This window comes from Equus caballus, chromosome 6 (assembly GCF_041296265.1).
Source record: "Equus caballus isolate H_3958 breed thoroughbred chromosome 6, TB-T2T, whole genome shotgun sequence".
NCBI classification, from domain to species: Eukaryota; Metazoa; Chordata; class Mammalia; order Perissodactyla; family Equidae; genus Equus; species Equus caballus.
This window is the reverse complement of record NC_091689.1, coordinates 68,452,788-68,467,758: the sequence shown is the minus strand read 5'-3', so window position 1 is coordinate 68,467,758 and position 14,971 is coordinate 68,452,788. Positions and strand designations below refer to the sequence as shown.

At 37.1% G+C, this 14,971-nt stretch overlaps 1 protein-coding gene across 30 annotated transcripts in view; it reads left to right on the top strand.

Annotated features, from left to right (window-relative positions):
- CAPRIN2 (caprin family member 2) overlaps nt 1-14,971 on the top strand; it is a 41,611-nt gene that overhangs the window by 13,118 nt on the left and 13,522 nt on the right. For 27 of the 30 annotated variants that reach the window (XM_070271189.1, XM_070271183.1, XM_070271198.1 and 24 more), the window contains exons 5-11: nt 3,567-3,805; nt 5,051-5,133; nt 7,205-7,372; nt 8,413-8,456; nt 9,360-10,037; nt 12,766-12,888; nt 13,976-14,057. In XM_070271189.1, coding sequence (XP_070127290.1) covers nt 3,567-3,805; nt 5,051-5,133; nt 7,205-7,372; nt 8,413-8,456; nt 9,360-10,037; nt 12,766-12,888; nt 13,976-14,057 — 1,417 coding nt within the window. The remainder of the gene's footprint in view (nt 1-3,566; nt 3,806-5,050; nt 5,134-7,204; nt 7,373-8,412; nt 8,457-9,359; nt 10,038-12,765; nt 12,889-13,975; nt 14,058-14,971) is intronic. The other 3 variants (XM_070271205.1, XM_070271203.1, XM_070271201.1) reach the window with 1 other exon arrangement.

Genomic DNA, 14,971 nt, shown 5'->3' with positions numbered 1-14,971 from the left:
ATGTAATTAACTCTTAAAAGGTTGTGTGTAGGGGCTGGCCCCGTGGCCGAGTGGTTAAGTTCGCGCGCTCCGCTGCAGGCGGCCCAGTGTTTCGTTGGTTCGAATCCTGGGCGCGGACATGGCACTGCTCATCAAGCCACACTGAGGCAGCGTCCCACATGCCACAACTAGAAGGACCCACAACGAAGAATATACAACTATGTACTGGGGGGTGTTGGGGAGAAAAAGGGAAAAAAAATAAAAATCTTAAAAAAAAAAATAAAAATAAAAAAAAAAAAAGGTTGTGTGTAGATCTAAAATAGCCTAGTACAGAGCCACTACCTTCAGTTTTCTGGATACCTCTGTTAATGCAATTCTAAGATGATATTAGCTCTTTGTCAGTCATAGCATATTGTAACTCATATTCACGCATTTATCACTTAATTTTAGTAGTTTGTTAATTTCAGTTATTAAATATTTCTAGGCTATTTTATCAAGATTGGCACCTGAGTTAACATCTGTTGCCAATCTTCTTTTCTTTTTTCTTCTTCTTCTCCCCAAAGCCCCCCACTACATAGTTACATATTCTAGTTGTAGGCCCTTCTGGCTCTGCTATGTGGGACGCTGCCTCAGCGTGGCTTGATGAGTGGTGGGTGGTCCGTGCCCAGGATCTGAACCAGTGAAACCCCAGGCCACCGAAGTGGAGCGCACGAATTTAGCCACTCGGCCATGGGGCCGACCCCTTTCTAGGCTATTTTAGATACAGTACTTTTAAGTCAATTTTTTTCTTATACTTGTATGATTGATTCTTCCTCTCCCCTCCCCATATGTTTATTTAGTTTTGGTCCATTTTACTGCAAAAAGATCTTTCATATCTTCCCTCTGATTGGAGATATACTTGTATAATACTTAAAATTTTCCATTAACTCTCTTTACTCAAAGTTACTCTATTAAGTTTTAGTTTTCCATTCAGGTGTTTATTCTTTAAATGTATGATATTCTTCTTTTTAGATTTAAACCTCTTTGTAAATACCTTCCATGTGCCAGGCACCTCTGTAAGTCCATTTGATTTTTATAGCAATCTAGAAAGTCAAAATAAGTAGACCCATTTTACAGATAAGGAATCTGAAACTCATAACAAAAGGAACTCCTTCAAAGTCATATGGCCAGTAAGTGGTAGAGTGAAGATAGGACCCTAGCTACTTTTTGCCCCTAAAAACGGTGTTCCTCATGTTATACCATGGATATGGTATCTTTCTCTTTACATGGTCTTCCGCTGCTGTAGTCTAGAGGTAGCTCCCAGCTCACCAAACTTTGTTGATACCCACGAGATTATTTTTTCTTATATGTACTGTAGATTTGCTTTCACTTTAGGTGAGGTGCTAAAGTACTTTGGAGCTTGCGGTAATGAATCAAGACCCCAAAACTGCTTGCCAGTACCTTCCAGCCTAGTCATTTTTGGGCTCTTGTTTTACTAAAGTCTTTCTTTTGTCAGACCTCTTCTAGGATAGCCAGTTTTGCAGTTTGTACAACATTTTCTTCTTTCTCTTCAGACTAAAGTTGAAAGTGTTCCTGTTCAGCCCAGCCACATTTCTCTTTGTCTTCATGATATGGAGCTCCGTGCCTTGGTGGAGATTTATCATTCTAAGTCATGGTTCAGAAAATAAGCTTTATTATTCAGTACTCTTGCTTGATAACAGTTTACTTCATATGGTCTCCTTTCCAAACTGGTCCTTCTGGAGTGGAAAAAGAGAAGATGAACCTGCCTTCTTAATTTCCACATAAATAAGGAGAAATAGGTTCTTGTCAGTGGTTTTCATGACATCTGAATATGATCTAGGAGAACCATATTTCTTACTTGATACTTGATTGATTCAACAAATATTTGAGGTCTTGTCACGTGTCAGGCTATATGCTGGGCACTAGTGATATACTGGTGAACAGCGGAGATATAGTGCCTGTCGTCATGGAGCTGCAGTCTAAAAGGGATGCAGATAAATAAAAGGATAACCATTTAGTGTAATAGATCCTTTGATGGGGAAGTTCAGGGTGGCATGGGCCAAGAAGAACACCTAATCCAACCTTGGGAGGTGGCAAGAGAGACATCTGAGGTAATTGTGTGCTATAGTGCTGAAGATGCCCTCAGCATCAGTTGCCTTTTCCTGTACCATCATGAAACTGTGTCCAAGACACTCCCACGTCTTGGAGAGCTAGAATTGCCACCTCCCTGCTTTCTTCCTCTCCAGCAGAAAGTGATAATCCTGTAGTTTTGGTAAGTGTTATTGGTGTAAGTCCATATTGAGGTCTTGGAAAAAGCTTTTCTGAGCTTTTGCCACCCTGAAGAAAACATCCTTGCCCACATAACCCCCAACCAGTCTGTTTCTCATTCTCAAAATTTTATATTCACCCATTGTCTCTTGTCCCTGGTGGTAGCACAAGTCAAATTTATTAAGTTGCTTTCATACCCCCTAGAAAGAAATTAATAATGCCATAACAAATCTTTTTCCTTACATTTCTCCCCCCCAATCTTAATCTGTTAGGATTTATGAACATCCCCATTGTAGAGTTTTAAATATGATGCTATATGGGTCACAGTACTTTCACCTATTGATAGGAAAAATCTTCTTTTAGATTTTTTTTTGTTCTCTTAATCTCCATACCTTGGAAAATATCCAATATGATGGAAACGTTACAATCAGAAAAACACCTATAGGGAGAAAAGACCTTTTAGGTTTCTTAGTGGAAATGGATGGTATGTTTTAGTGATTGGTATTTTATAAATGGGAAGCTGCTTCTGGGACCCATGTATCACGTCAGACTTTAAGGTATTATAGTTCTGAGCTTGGTAGTAGACTCAGAGCTGCTCATTTTACACACATGCATTAATTTGAGGGAAAACTTAGGTTCTGCTAATTTTCCTTATGTGTTTTGTCAGCTGCATATTGGAAGATACAGCTCCATCCAGGCTGACAAACTATTATGAAAATATCTCTTAATTTTACTTTAAAAAACAAACAAACCAGAAACCTGTTTGTCATGGCTGTTTTTTGACATTACATTTGTAAAATATTTTATTTCTGTTTGGTTTTCAATTCCGTATGCCTTAGCTGGTCTTCTTTGGTTGGTTGAAAACTGACCATTTTTGTTTAAATATTCTTCTCCTGGAACATGAGATTTAAAAAAAACCCAAGACTAAACTAAAGCTTTTTCTTAAAATGTTTGGCCTAAAAAGACTTGATATGCATAAATATGGAAAAGTAAAACCTTGGAATTAATATGGACATCAGTGATAGGTACTTTGCTTCTCATCATGGTCTTGTCACAGGTGCTAGATTCAGCCTGGAGTTGGGAGTCAGATGTTAGGACTCCCTCGGCTCTGGTTACTTGAGACAAACCAGTTTCTTACTCAGTGACTTATCTGAAAGAGGATGCAGGGGTTCAATGAACTTGTGAGCTTCACAGTCAGTGTTGTTATATGAGATTTGTCATCTAACTTCACCTCTTTGGCATTACGCTTTTGTAGACTATGAATTGCTAATATGGGGTGGTGGAGAGTTGTCAGCCTTAATTAGCGTTTGTTTTAACAGCTGCTTAAAGCGCAGAAGAAGGCCCAGAGAAGGGAGCACATGCTAAAACTTGAGGCTGAGAAGAAAAAACTTCGCACTATACTTCAAGTTCAGTATGTATTACAGAATTTGACACAGGAACATGTACAGAAAGACTTCAAAGGGGGCTTGAATGGTGCAGTGTATTTGCCTTTAAAAGAACTTGACTACCTCATTAAATTTTCAAAACTGACCTGCCCTGAAAGAAATGAAAGTCTGAGGTAAGCTAATAAAAATATTTTCCTAAAATAGAACACATAACACTTGAGTCTAGCTTTTTAATTATATGTGTATTTAGTAATTAACTAAGAAAACATTAATTTGATTCAACGTGGGAAATGTTGGCTGGCCCAGACTCTTACAGAGTTGATAGACTTTCTAGAAAGAAAGTGAGTTCGAATGACCTCATTAATATACTTTATTGTAAGAGTGATTTTAAGAATAATGTCTGATCATCAAATTTCAACTTCATTCAAGTATTAACCATAATACTAATTAGGTATATTCTTAAAAAATTTTTTTGTGATTATCTCAGGCTGTTTATTACCTGAGAGTCTTTGCCTTCTTACTCCTGTTGTACTTAAGTGGAGGCAAATAAAATTTAACTTGGCCGATATCATTAAACTTTCGAAGTAAGAATCATTTGGTGTTGTTATGCTGTGAATAAATACTGAAAAACAAATTTAATAATTTAAAATACAAACCCAGCAAATTGAGACTACCCAATTTTCTTTCCCTTATCCATTTCCTGTTTTTGCTTTGATGGAGTAAATCAGCTAATGAACAGCTCCCTATGCTTCTGCTTTGTGAGATACAGGTTGTTTCAATGTTGTGTCCGTTAGCTATGCTAAAGCAGAGTCAGATTTCAGCTGTTACTAGAAATAAGCCCTGTATCAGGAAGAAACCTATAAAACTCTCAATTACCTAGATATAGCCATATATATTTTTTTATTCCCATTCTGATGGTCTCCTCCATCGTCATTACCTATTTGGTTGCTTCCTTCTCCAACTTCACGTTAGTGGACTCAGGAAATGTAGCTTACTTTGATATGTGAAATGTAAGTGAAACATAATTTGAAAAATAAGCTGTTCTCTTTAAAGTCAAATGCAGCTCTTTTCTTGATATTTCCATTCCACTGTTCTTTCACTCGGACATATACTGGATAATGAATGATACTGCATTGACAACTTTAAACTGTTTTTGGCCTATTCTTTAGTAGCTGTATTTGGTAAAATCTTTATTTTAGTTGTTTTAAGGAAAAATGCTTACATTTGAAATCCATAAATAGGCATTTAGTCGTCTTTTATAAAATTTCATTTTTTTATTTCCAAAGAGTAAAAAGACAAAATTAACATTGAATGTCTTGACTGTTGATGGGTTATACTGTATAAATTGTACGGCTCCAAATACATGTATACGTGTACCTCTAAAGCCACTTTGTTCTGCTGCTGCTTTTCCTTGTCAGTGTTGAAGACCAGATGGAGCAGTCATCCTTGTACTTTTGGGACCTTTTGGAAGGTAGTGAGAAAGCAGTGGTAGGAACGACATGTGAGTTTTCTCTACTCTGGACTTATACAGTAAATACTAAACTTTATGTTAGAAGTTTAGTATGATATTGAGGGCTGAAACTGTGTCAGTCCATCAGAACTTACATGTCTGACAATACTGTATTCATCGGGAGAATGATCTCTTTGTTTAGTTCTGTTAAAAGCAGCTATTGTATAATTATACTCACTAAAATAGAACCTAGGGAGAATTTTGAAGTGGCACGTCACTATGATTTGAGAACAAGAGCTGAGGACTAGTGCTGGCTTCAACATTAGCTTGACCATTTTGGGGTTCACTTCTCTATTCTGCATAGTAGAACCCATTCTATTTCACAATCTTAAATTCACACATTGTTAATATCAAGGCTTATCTACCAGATCTGCCTAAGAAAATATGAATGTTTGGCTATATAATCTGTTGAAGCATTGTTGTGTATCAATCTGAAAATGATCTGGAGAGAGTCCTTTTGGCTTCCTAAATAGACATTGGCCAAATGACCAAGTACAAATGGCTGGACATGAAGTACATAGTTTTCCGTACTAGCTAGCTTAGGATAATGAAAACTCACTAGAAGCTGGTAAACATTTTTGTTACTAGTTATTGCTTCCTTTTAAAAAATATATAAGTATGTATAATCTCAAAATTTCTAAGTCCTTTCAAGTTTAAATCACAGACATTTATTTCTTGGTTAGAATGCAAAATAATACAAATACTTTGGAAGATAGTTTGGCAGTTTCTTATACAATTAAGCATACACTTACTGGACAACCGAGCAGTTACATTCCTAGTACCCAAGAGAATTGAAAGCTTACGTTACAAGTTTGGCCCAGTGGTGTAGTACTTAAGTTCAGCACGCTCTGCTCTGGCAGCCTGGGTTCGTGGGCTCAGATCCTGGGCACAGACCTGCACCACTCATCAGCCATGCTGTGGCAGTGACCCATATAGAAAATAGAGGAAGATTGGCTACAGATGTTAGCTCAGGACAAATCTTCCTGAGCAAAACCAAACCAAAACAAAACAAACATATCACATAGGTACTTGTACATGGATGTTCACACTGGCTTTGTTCATAATAGCCTCAAGTGAACCCAGCTCAGATGTACGTCAACTGATAATTGATAAACAAGATGTGGTATATCCATACAGTGGAATCTGCTCAGTAATAAAAAACGGAATGAACTATTGATACATGCAACAACATGGATGAATCTCAAAGTAATTATGCTGAGTGAAAGAAGCCAGACAAAAAAGGAGTACATATTGTATGATTCAATTTATATGAAATTCTAGGAAAGACATAACTAAAATGATAGCAGGTTAGTGGTTGCCAGGGAATAGGGGGAGGGGATTGATTACAGAAGGGGCATGAGGGGACTTTTTGAGTTGTTGAAAATGTTCTCTATCATGGTAATTATGGTTTTAGTGGATATTAAAAATGAAATAGACTTTAGACCCATTTGTGGTGCAGTGACTTTAACATCATTTTAAGATTTTTCTTGATTATCAAATGATGATATACTAGGAGTGGCATACACATAACTCCTGTGTTAATCATGGAATTTTGCAGTTTAAAAATCCTTTAGAGATTGTCCGAGATAGGATTTTCTGATGGTTATGTTTGAGGAACTGTTATTTCTCTGAAGACTTAATTACTTGGGGGAGATAGAGTAATTGCTCGTTGTGATGTCTTGGGGACAGATGGGAGAAATGACTTTTCTGCAATCTCAAGGAATAGGTGTGTGCTTTTGTAACATATTACAGTCTTTGATTAGGGTCTCTGATTTTTAGTCGTTTTCCAAATAGTGGAAATGGAGGCCCAGAGACACTTAAGTGACTTATATAAAACTTTGGGATTCTGATCTTTAAAATTTATATTGATTCAGCATGACATAAAGATGGACTACATATTTACTTTTCATGGTGCTGCCTGGTTCTTTGAATCCTTCCTAATGTGGAATATTATAATGACATACTTTAACTGGGATAAAATGATATTAGGATTTCTATTTCAAATAATTTTCCATGAACTATTAGTTTATGTGATAACTATGTCTTAATCACTCTTTCTTAGACAAACACATGAAAGATCTACTGTCTAAATTGCTGAACTCAGGCTATTTCGAAAGTATCCCAGTTCCAAAAAATGCTAAGGAAAAAGAAGTATCATTAGAGGAAGAAATGCTAATAAAATCAGAGAAGAAAAAACAGTTATTGAAGACTGAATCTGTCAAAGAGTCAGGTTTGTTGAGATCTCTGAAATTCTTTACAGTGGTTGCATTTTTAACACTTACCCGTATGAGTCAAATGGTTGTGAAATGATTGTCTTATTTTGTTAGATTCTGCTTGCATGGAAATCTTTGCTTGCTGCAGGATAAGTCTAGGTTTAGAAAGCATCTCTAGGCTTTATTACCGTGATTTATAGAGTGAACCTTAATAGAAACATGAGGTTATTCTTTGTTATGAGATAGTACACTGGAATTTGAATGAACCTCTTTGTTAAACTATTAGTAGGATAATTCCATTTAAAATTGTTGTTTAAAATGTAAGTTCTAGTAGAATCCAATACTGTAGTGGAATGAGAATGTAAATAACCTAAGGTTAATATATTGACTCAGGAAAAAAATTAGCAAAATCAGTGAAGGAAATATACTTTTCAAAATTCCACTTTTCTTGAGGAAGAAATACTTTGAATAAATGACACTTTTGTTTTTGTTTGAGGCTGGATTTCTTTAAGAACTATCACTTCTAAGGAGGTAGTCCCTGCAGGGTTTTGGGAGCTGTTAGCAAGATTCGAGTCGTTTTTCATGTTCACTCCTCTTAGTTCTTCATACTGAGTCCAGTGCTTCAGTCTCTCCACTCCATTACCCCGCTCCCAACCTTCAGCCGGCTTGTTGGAGAAGCGTGTAAGGGCTCTGTTTCAAGCTGAGATGACTAATTTTTACCCCATGGGACTGAAGCTATAATTCCAACTTGAAAGAAGCTGTGTTTGTGTGTAAGAGGAGAGAGTCTTGTTTTCAGTCAGAAATCAAGTTTTCACTGCACTTGACTTTAGAAAAGCATCTCATATAAAGAGAGCTACTAGCTTCAGTTGGCCTCAGACTACCTGTTTGTGATCAACAAGCAACAGTGAGAATTACTTCTGCCATGAATATACTTAATTGTACTATTCTCTTTCTATCATTCTTCTGAAATATGTTGCTAGAATGAGTTACAGTTGTATTCAGTCTACAAACTTATAGTTTATCTAGTTTTTATTTCATATTCCTTTTATCTTCCCAGAGTCTCTTATGGAACTTGCACAGCCAGAGATCCAACCACAAGAGGTAAGATACTACAAGGTAATTTGCTGATTTTGGTTTTTGAGACTTTTGTATAGTGTTGTGGTTAGGAGCCGAGGCTCTGGAGCTGGACTGCTTAAGCTTGAAGCCTGGCACTGCAGCTTACTGGCTTAGTGACTTTGGGCAAGATATCTAGCCCAGCTGTGTCTGTTATCCTCATCCATAAAATGGGGATGATAATAATAATGCCCGCCTCATGTGGTTATTGTGATGATTAAAGGAGTTAACTTAAATTCTAAATTACTGAGAATTTGGCCTGGCCCACAATAACTGCTCAAATTTTAGTTGTTATTGTTGTTTTTGGCCCCTGTGTTAGAATTTAAGATGGGTATGATTTTTCTCTCTCCAGAATTTACTCACATTGGTAATCAAAAAGGGCATTTGTTCTCTGAGTCACATTGAAATTAATAGAAGCTGAAAAGAATGAAAGAGGCAAAACCACAATATGATTGATATATAATGGAAACAAAGGAAAGGCTGGAAACATGAGGCTTAAACAGTGTAACTTTGTATAGTTGAACTATCCTCTGCCTTCCCGTTTAAGGGAATCAGGTGGGTAGAGTGGTCCTAAGGCGGGCAGAGGTGAAATAATAACCTTGGTAAAAGAGCCTGGATCAAGCAAATGTGGCACCACAACATGCACTTCTTAAAAAAAATCTTAGGTGAGTCAAACATAGATTGCTATTTTTGAAGTATTGAAGTTTGTATTTCCATTAATTGAGGGAAAAGGAATAGACGAAAAGTAGGACAGTCTTTTCAAGTAGGATAAGGACAGAAGTTAGCACAGTGACTCGGACCAGTGGATGGAGGAACATTAATACAGTTCCATATTCCCCTTAAGGTCTTCCACAAATTTTGTGACTCAAGCACATTTTTTCTCTGGTCTAGTTTCTTAACAGACGCTACATGACGGAAGTAGATTATGCAAGCAAACAAGATGAAGAGCAATCTTGGGAAGCAGATTATGCTAGAAAACCAAATCTCCCTAAGTGTTGGGATATGCCTACTGAACCAGATGGTCAGGAGAAGAAACAGGAGTCCTTCAAGTCCTGGGAGTCTTCTGTTAAGCACCAGGAGGTATCAAAGCCTGCAGTTTCCTTAGAACAGAGGAAACAAGAGATTCCAAAACTCAGGTCCACTCTGCAGGAAGAGCAGAAGAAGCAGGACGTCTCCAAACCCAAGCCAACTCCTAGCCAGTGGAAGCAAGAAACTCCTAAATCCAAAGCAGGATACATTCAAGAGGAACAGAAGAAGCAGGAGACACCAAAGCCCTGGCCAGTTCAGCTACAGAAAGAACAGGATCCAAAGAAGCAAACCCCAAAGTCTTGGACCCCTTCTATGCAGAGTGAACAAGACATCACCAAGTCATGGACCACTCCCATGTGTGAAGAACAGGATTCAAGACAACCAGAGACTCCCAAATCCTGGGAAAACAATGTTGAGAGTCAAAAACACCCTTTAACACCACAATCACAGATTTCTCCAAAGTCCTGGGGGGTAGCTACAGCAAGCCTCATACCAAATGACCAGCTCCTGCCCAGGAAGTTTAATACAGAACCCAAAGATGTGAGTTGATCTGTGTCGGTCTGCTTCTGTCAGTGTAGGCATAAATAAGGAGTTGTGGTAATGATAACTCGTTAGTTGTCTTAAAAAAAAAATCAACAAAACCCATGTAAATTAATTTATAAAGTATTTCACTTAACTCCTAGAAAATTGTAAGTAGACTTAGTCTGTCTTTTGAGCGTACCCTGAGATGAAATTTTCACAATTAGGGAATATTGTTTAATGCCAGAATTTTAATGATAGGTGACCTCAAAATAGTGGTTAGTTCAGACAAGACCATAATGTGAACAAGTGGGAAATGTAAATGCACGTCACAGAGTAGGGGACGTGTTACACTGTATCTCGTTATCTTCCTCCTGGCACAAGGGTTACTTTTTCTGACAGAAGTTACATTTTTCTGTATTCTCTTGCTTCCCTCTCACTCATTTGTAGTCACTCTAATTAGCCTGTACTCTTCGAAGAAGGTGTGTGGTGGTTGCAGATATTCCAGTAGTTGGGGAAGGATCTGAATTAGTTCTCTATTTCTGTTTCAAAATAAGAGTTTTCTGGAGATGGAAACTATAGATGTTGTATATTCTGTAATCAGGTTTTAGAGTATGAGATGTAGTTTAAATATAAGGCCTCATTCTGTTGATGATAAATAACCTATTTCAGGAAGATAAGAAGGCTTATAAAAGGGCCAACCCAGTGGTACAGTGGTTAAGTTTGCACTTTCTGCTTCAGTGGCCTGGGGTTCCCCGGTTTGGATCCTGGGTGCAGACCTATGCACTGCTTGTCAAGCCATGCTGTGGCAGGCGTGTCACACATAAATAGAGGAAAATAGGCATGGATATTAGCTCAGGGCCAATCTTCCTCAGCAAAAAGAGGAGGATTGGCAGCAGATGATAGCTCAGGACCAATCTTCCTCAAAAAAAAAAGGCAGGTTAGGGGCCAGCTGGGTGGCACAGTGGTTAAGTGCACACGTTCCACTTTGGCAGCCCAGGGTTCACCAGTTTGGATCCTGGGTGTGGACATGGCATCGCTCGGCAAGCCATGCTGTGGTAGGCATCCCACATATAAAGTAGAGGAAGATGGGCACAGATGTTAGCTCAGGGATGATCTTCCTCAGAAAAAAAAAAAGGCAGCTTATAATGAATAATTCTTGGATGCAATGCTAGTTAGTGTTTCCTTTTATTAAATTATAAATCATTTACCACTATTTAAATAGAAACTTGTTACCACCTTGTTTGCTAAGAAATGTGAACTTCTTATCTTCCCAGTGTTCTCCATCTCTCTTTAGTAGTGTTCCTTGCACTTCCATGCCATTTTAGCCAAAGGCCTTCTGATAAATCTTTGATCCTCTAACAATGTGAAAAACATTTTGCTTGGGGAAGTCAAAGCATTGCATTTTATAAATAAATTACCCCTACTTCAGTTCTACCATACAGGAAGAAAATTTTAGAGTTATTTATTTCCTTTCTTCCTCTTTTTTTCAAGTGCTAATATTAATTTTAGGTTCTTCCTGACCCTGCAGAAGATGGATAGTCTTTTTTCATTAACCAGATATCACACAACAGTAATTGTAATATGACAACTGTTTTGAGAAACTTGTATTTAAAAACCCAATTGAATACCTCAATAAAGCTGTTTAAAAAAACCCAATTTAAAATTCCGCTAGGTATAGCAATGCCGAGCCTTTATGGTACCAGAATATTGATACCACGCTATTTGTTGATTTAAAATCAGGGGTGCTTAGTTGGAAAGGTCAGAACTCATATTTAATTTGCTTTTATGTCACAGACAGCATTATATTGAAGTTGCAAGGTCTTTCAGTGACTGAGAAGACACTTCTCTATATAATACCGTGTTTGTTTATCTGTCTTGCAGTCTCAGCTGTCCCAAACATGACTAAGTACAGTCAAGGGCAAAATAGAGTTCACAGCCGAAAGACTAGATAACATGAAATTAATCACTAAAGCTCGTACTTTTCTGCTAAAAGAGCTTTTCTTATTTCATTTAGGGTCTCTTAACTCTTACTTTATATGACACTTTTGACAAGCTCAGCTATATGACTTGCCAGTGAATTAGAAGGTGGAGAAGAGGAGCTGATAGGGACAGGGCACACTGACAGCTGTAAGAAGTAGTTATAAACATTAGGTCTAATTCAGGCTGGGCAGCAATCGTAAGCATTTTAACTTGAGGATTAACCACTTTGTAAATGTCAGTAGCCCCCCAAAGTATACTTTCTTTATAACAAAATATGATAGTTTATTTTCTCAATTCTAGGATGTATATGTATACGTTTTTACATCTTAATGTTTCTGAAAATAGATACATCTTAAAAATGGGGATGTATATTTAATATGATAGTAATAATTTTTTCCCTAGAAAAAAACCAAATCATTAGTGTGTCTTAGAGTCAATGGCATCTTATTGAGGACAAGTGGTAACTGATGTTTATAAATGAAAGAACTTCTTATCAAGGAAGTGCTGTTATTCTGAATCTTCCTTTAAAAAGATGATGTTTTAGAAAGATTTCCGTTAAAGTTGTTCCGAAGGGAAAAAAGTGTTTAAAATTTGTTTAAATTATTTAGAAAATGTATTTATGTGGAAATTCTTTACCTGAGAGAAATCTGGTAAATGAGCATTGTTACGTGTGTTGATTTCATTACGATGTAGTCATAGTCTGAGTGTCCTCGGTAGGCTGTTGAATTCGCACTTCACTCTTACGCGTTGTGGGTTTACTTTGTAGGTGCCTAAGCCTCTGCATCAGTCTGTAGCTTCTTCCTCTGCCCTTCCAAAGGATCCAGTGTTGAGGAAAGAGAAACTGCAGGATCTGATGACCCAGATTCAAGGAACTTGTAACTTTATGCAAGTATGAGTCATTCTTAAATGAGTCTTAAAAATAATATTCCTGGGGCTAGTAGTTTCTGATGAGGAGCACTATAGTGAAGTTGTTAAGAGCTTAGATTCTGGTGTCCAGAATGAGTACGAATCCTGGCTCTGAGAATTTAGGAAGGTACTTAACTCTCTGCCTGTTTCTTTTTTGAAAAATGAAGATAATAGTTCCTATTCCTATATGTTTGGTGAGGAATGAAATGAATTAAACATGTAAAAAGCTTGAAGTGCTCAAATGTTACTGCCGTGGATCCTCAGTAGTTTCTACTCAGACTGTGCGACACTGCTCTATGCTTGGTATTCGGGTAGGTGCCATTTCATTCATGAAATTCTGTTACAGAGTTTCAGAGCAGTATAATATTACTGAGGGATGAAGTAGACAAATAAGATATTTTTGTGTGGTAAAAAGATCTTGAACTTTGGAATTAGACCTGCATTGTATCATGTTTCTACCATTCACCAGCTGTATAATTTGTGACAAGTTATTTAGCCTCCAACTCTGTACTTATTTGTAAAATGAATGAATTGCTTGCTCCTTCAGATTATTTGAAGATAAATGTAAGAACTAAAATGATCACTGCAAGGGTGTAGTTGAAGTACTCAAAATGCTGGAAGCATTTCTGGGAGAACCAAGATGGGCGGATGGGAGAAGAGAGTGACTTCTCATCATGAAAACGTTTCAGAGCACGAGCTGGTTTAGTGGTTGAGATAAAATAATTAGACCCTCTCATTGCTTGGGTATAATAAAATAAGAGTTCAGTCTACACGAGGATTAATGCTTGTGTTTAAGACCTGAGGTCTGGAGTTTTCTTTTCCAAGTTAGGCCTTGGAGTTATGAGTATAGTTTTAACATGATGCAACTTAAAAGTTTGACAGTTACTTTAGATTTTATTTTTAACTCAATTTCTTCTCCTGTAAAGACTAAGTTATTACATTATTAACATCTTGAGTTAGTTATTAGCTAGATTTCTATAGCTTATAATCAATGGGCAATATCATGAATAATGGTAATAGCTTTAAAATGAATAATCTTTGTTTCTACTCATTTAAAATCTTGTCCTTAGGAATCTATTCTGGATTTTGACAAACCTTCAAGTGCAATTCCATCGTCACAGCCGCCTTCAGCTACTCCAGGTAGCCCAGTAGGTATGTAATCATTCTTAAGACTTGGAACAAACAGCTGTAGGTCTCACAGTTGTTTCTTGTATGAATAATTTTACTCTAAATATTTTAAGGGTTAAAGTATGCCTATGTGTTAATTTATTCTGAAGGTATCTATATGTTATCAGAGTTATGTATGGGTAAATTACCATTAGGATATTAGTATACTTAACTGACCTGTTTGCATTTTAGAGTAAGTTTCCAAATGGGTGAGTGGAAATGTGCAAGAGCTGTTTTTGCAATTCTTTCTGTTCTTCTTGGAGTGAATTCTGACTAGAACTTGCTTGACTTCTTTTGACTCTACAAATCTAGTGTTGAGGCTTTTGGATCCTAACTCTGAGTGAAATGACCTCAGTGATATTTAGTATGCTGATTAGCACAGTGTCTAACGCTGGAGCCTCGGTTTGAATCTGGTTTTATGCTTCAATCTTTAGGCTTTTGCTCTACGCTGGTCTGTCTCGGGTCCAGGAGTGACGTAATCAAAGCCATAGTCCAGCTGTAGTGAGCAGTATACACCAACTGGAAGATTGGTGCAGTAATTCCTGGGTGCAATAAGGAGAATAGAGAGTACTTAACAAAAGTGATAGACATTAATAAGGAGAAACCAAACCGAAGCTGTGTAATTGAAAAGTATATCAATATACATGATCAAAGAAAAAAAAAACACAGAGGAGACGGATGAGCCAGCTAAGACTTACTTAGAAACTTGAAACTTAAGTATATCAGTTAATTACTATTCATGATAGCTCCGATTTTTATCTTCCAGATTACTATTTCCAGTTATTTTTGAAAGTCATAGTTCCTTTCTTTTGGAAGCCTTGAAATGCTGCTTTTGCCCATTTAACCTTAAGAAATCATTATATATCACAGATGGAACTAGTGTTCTATTCTTCTACAAT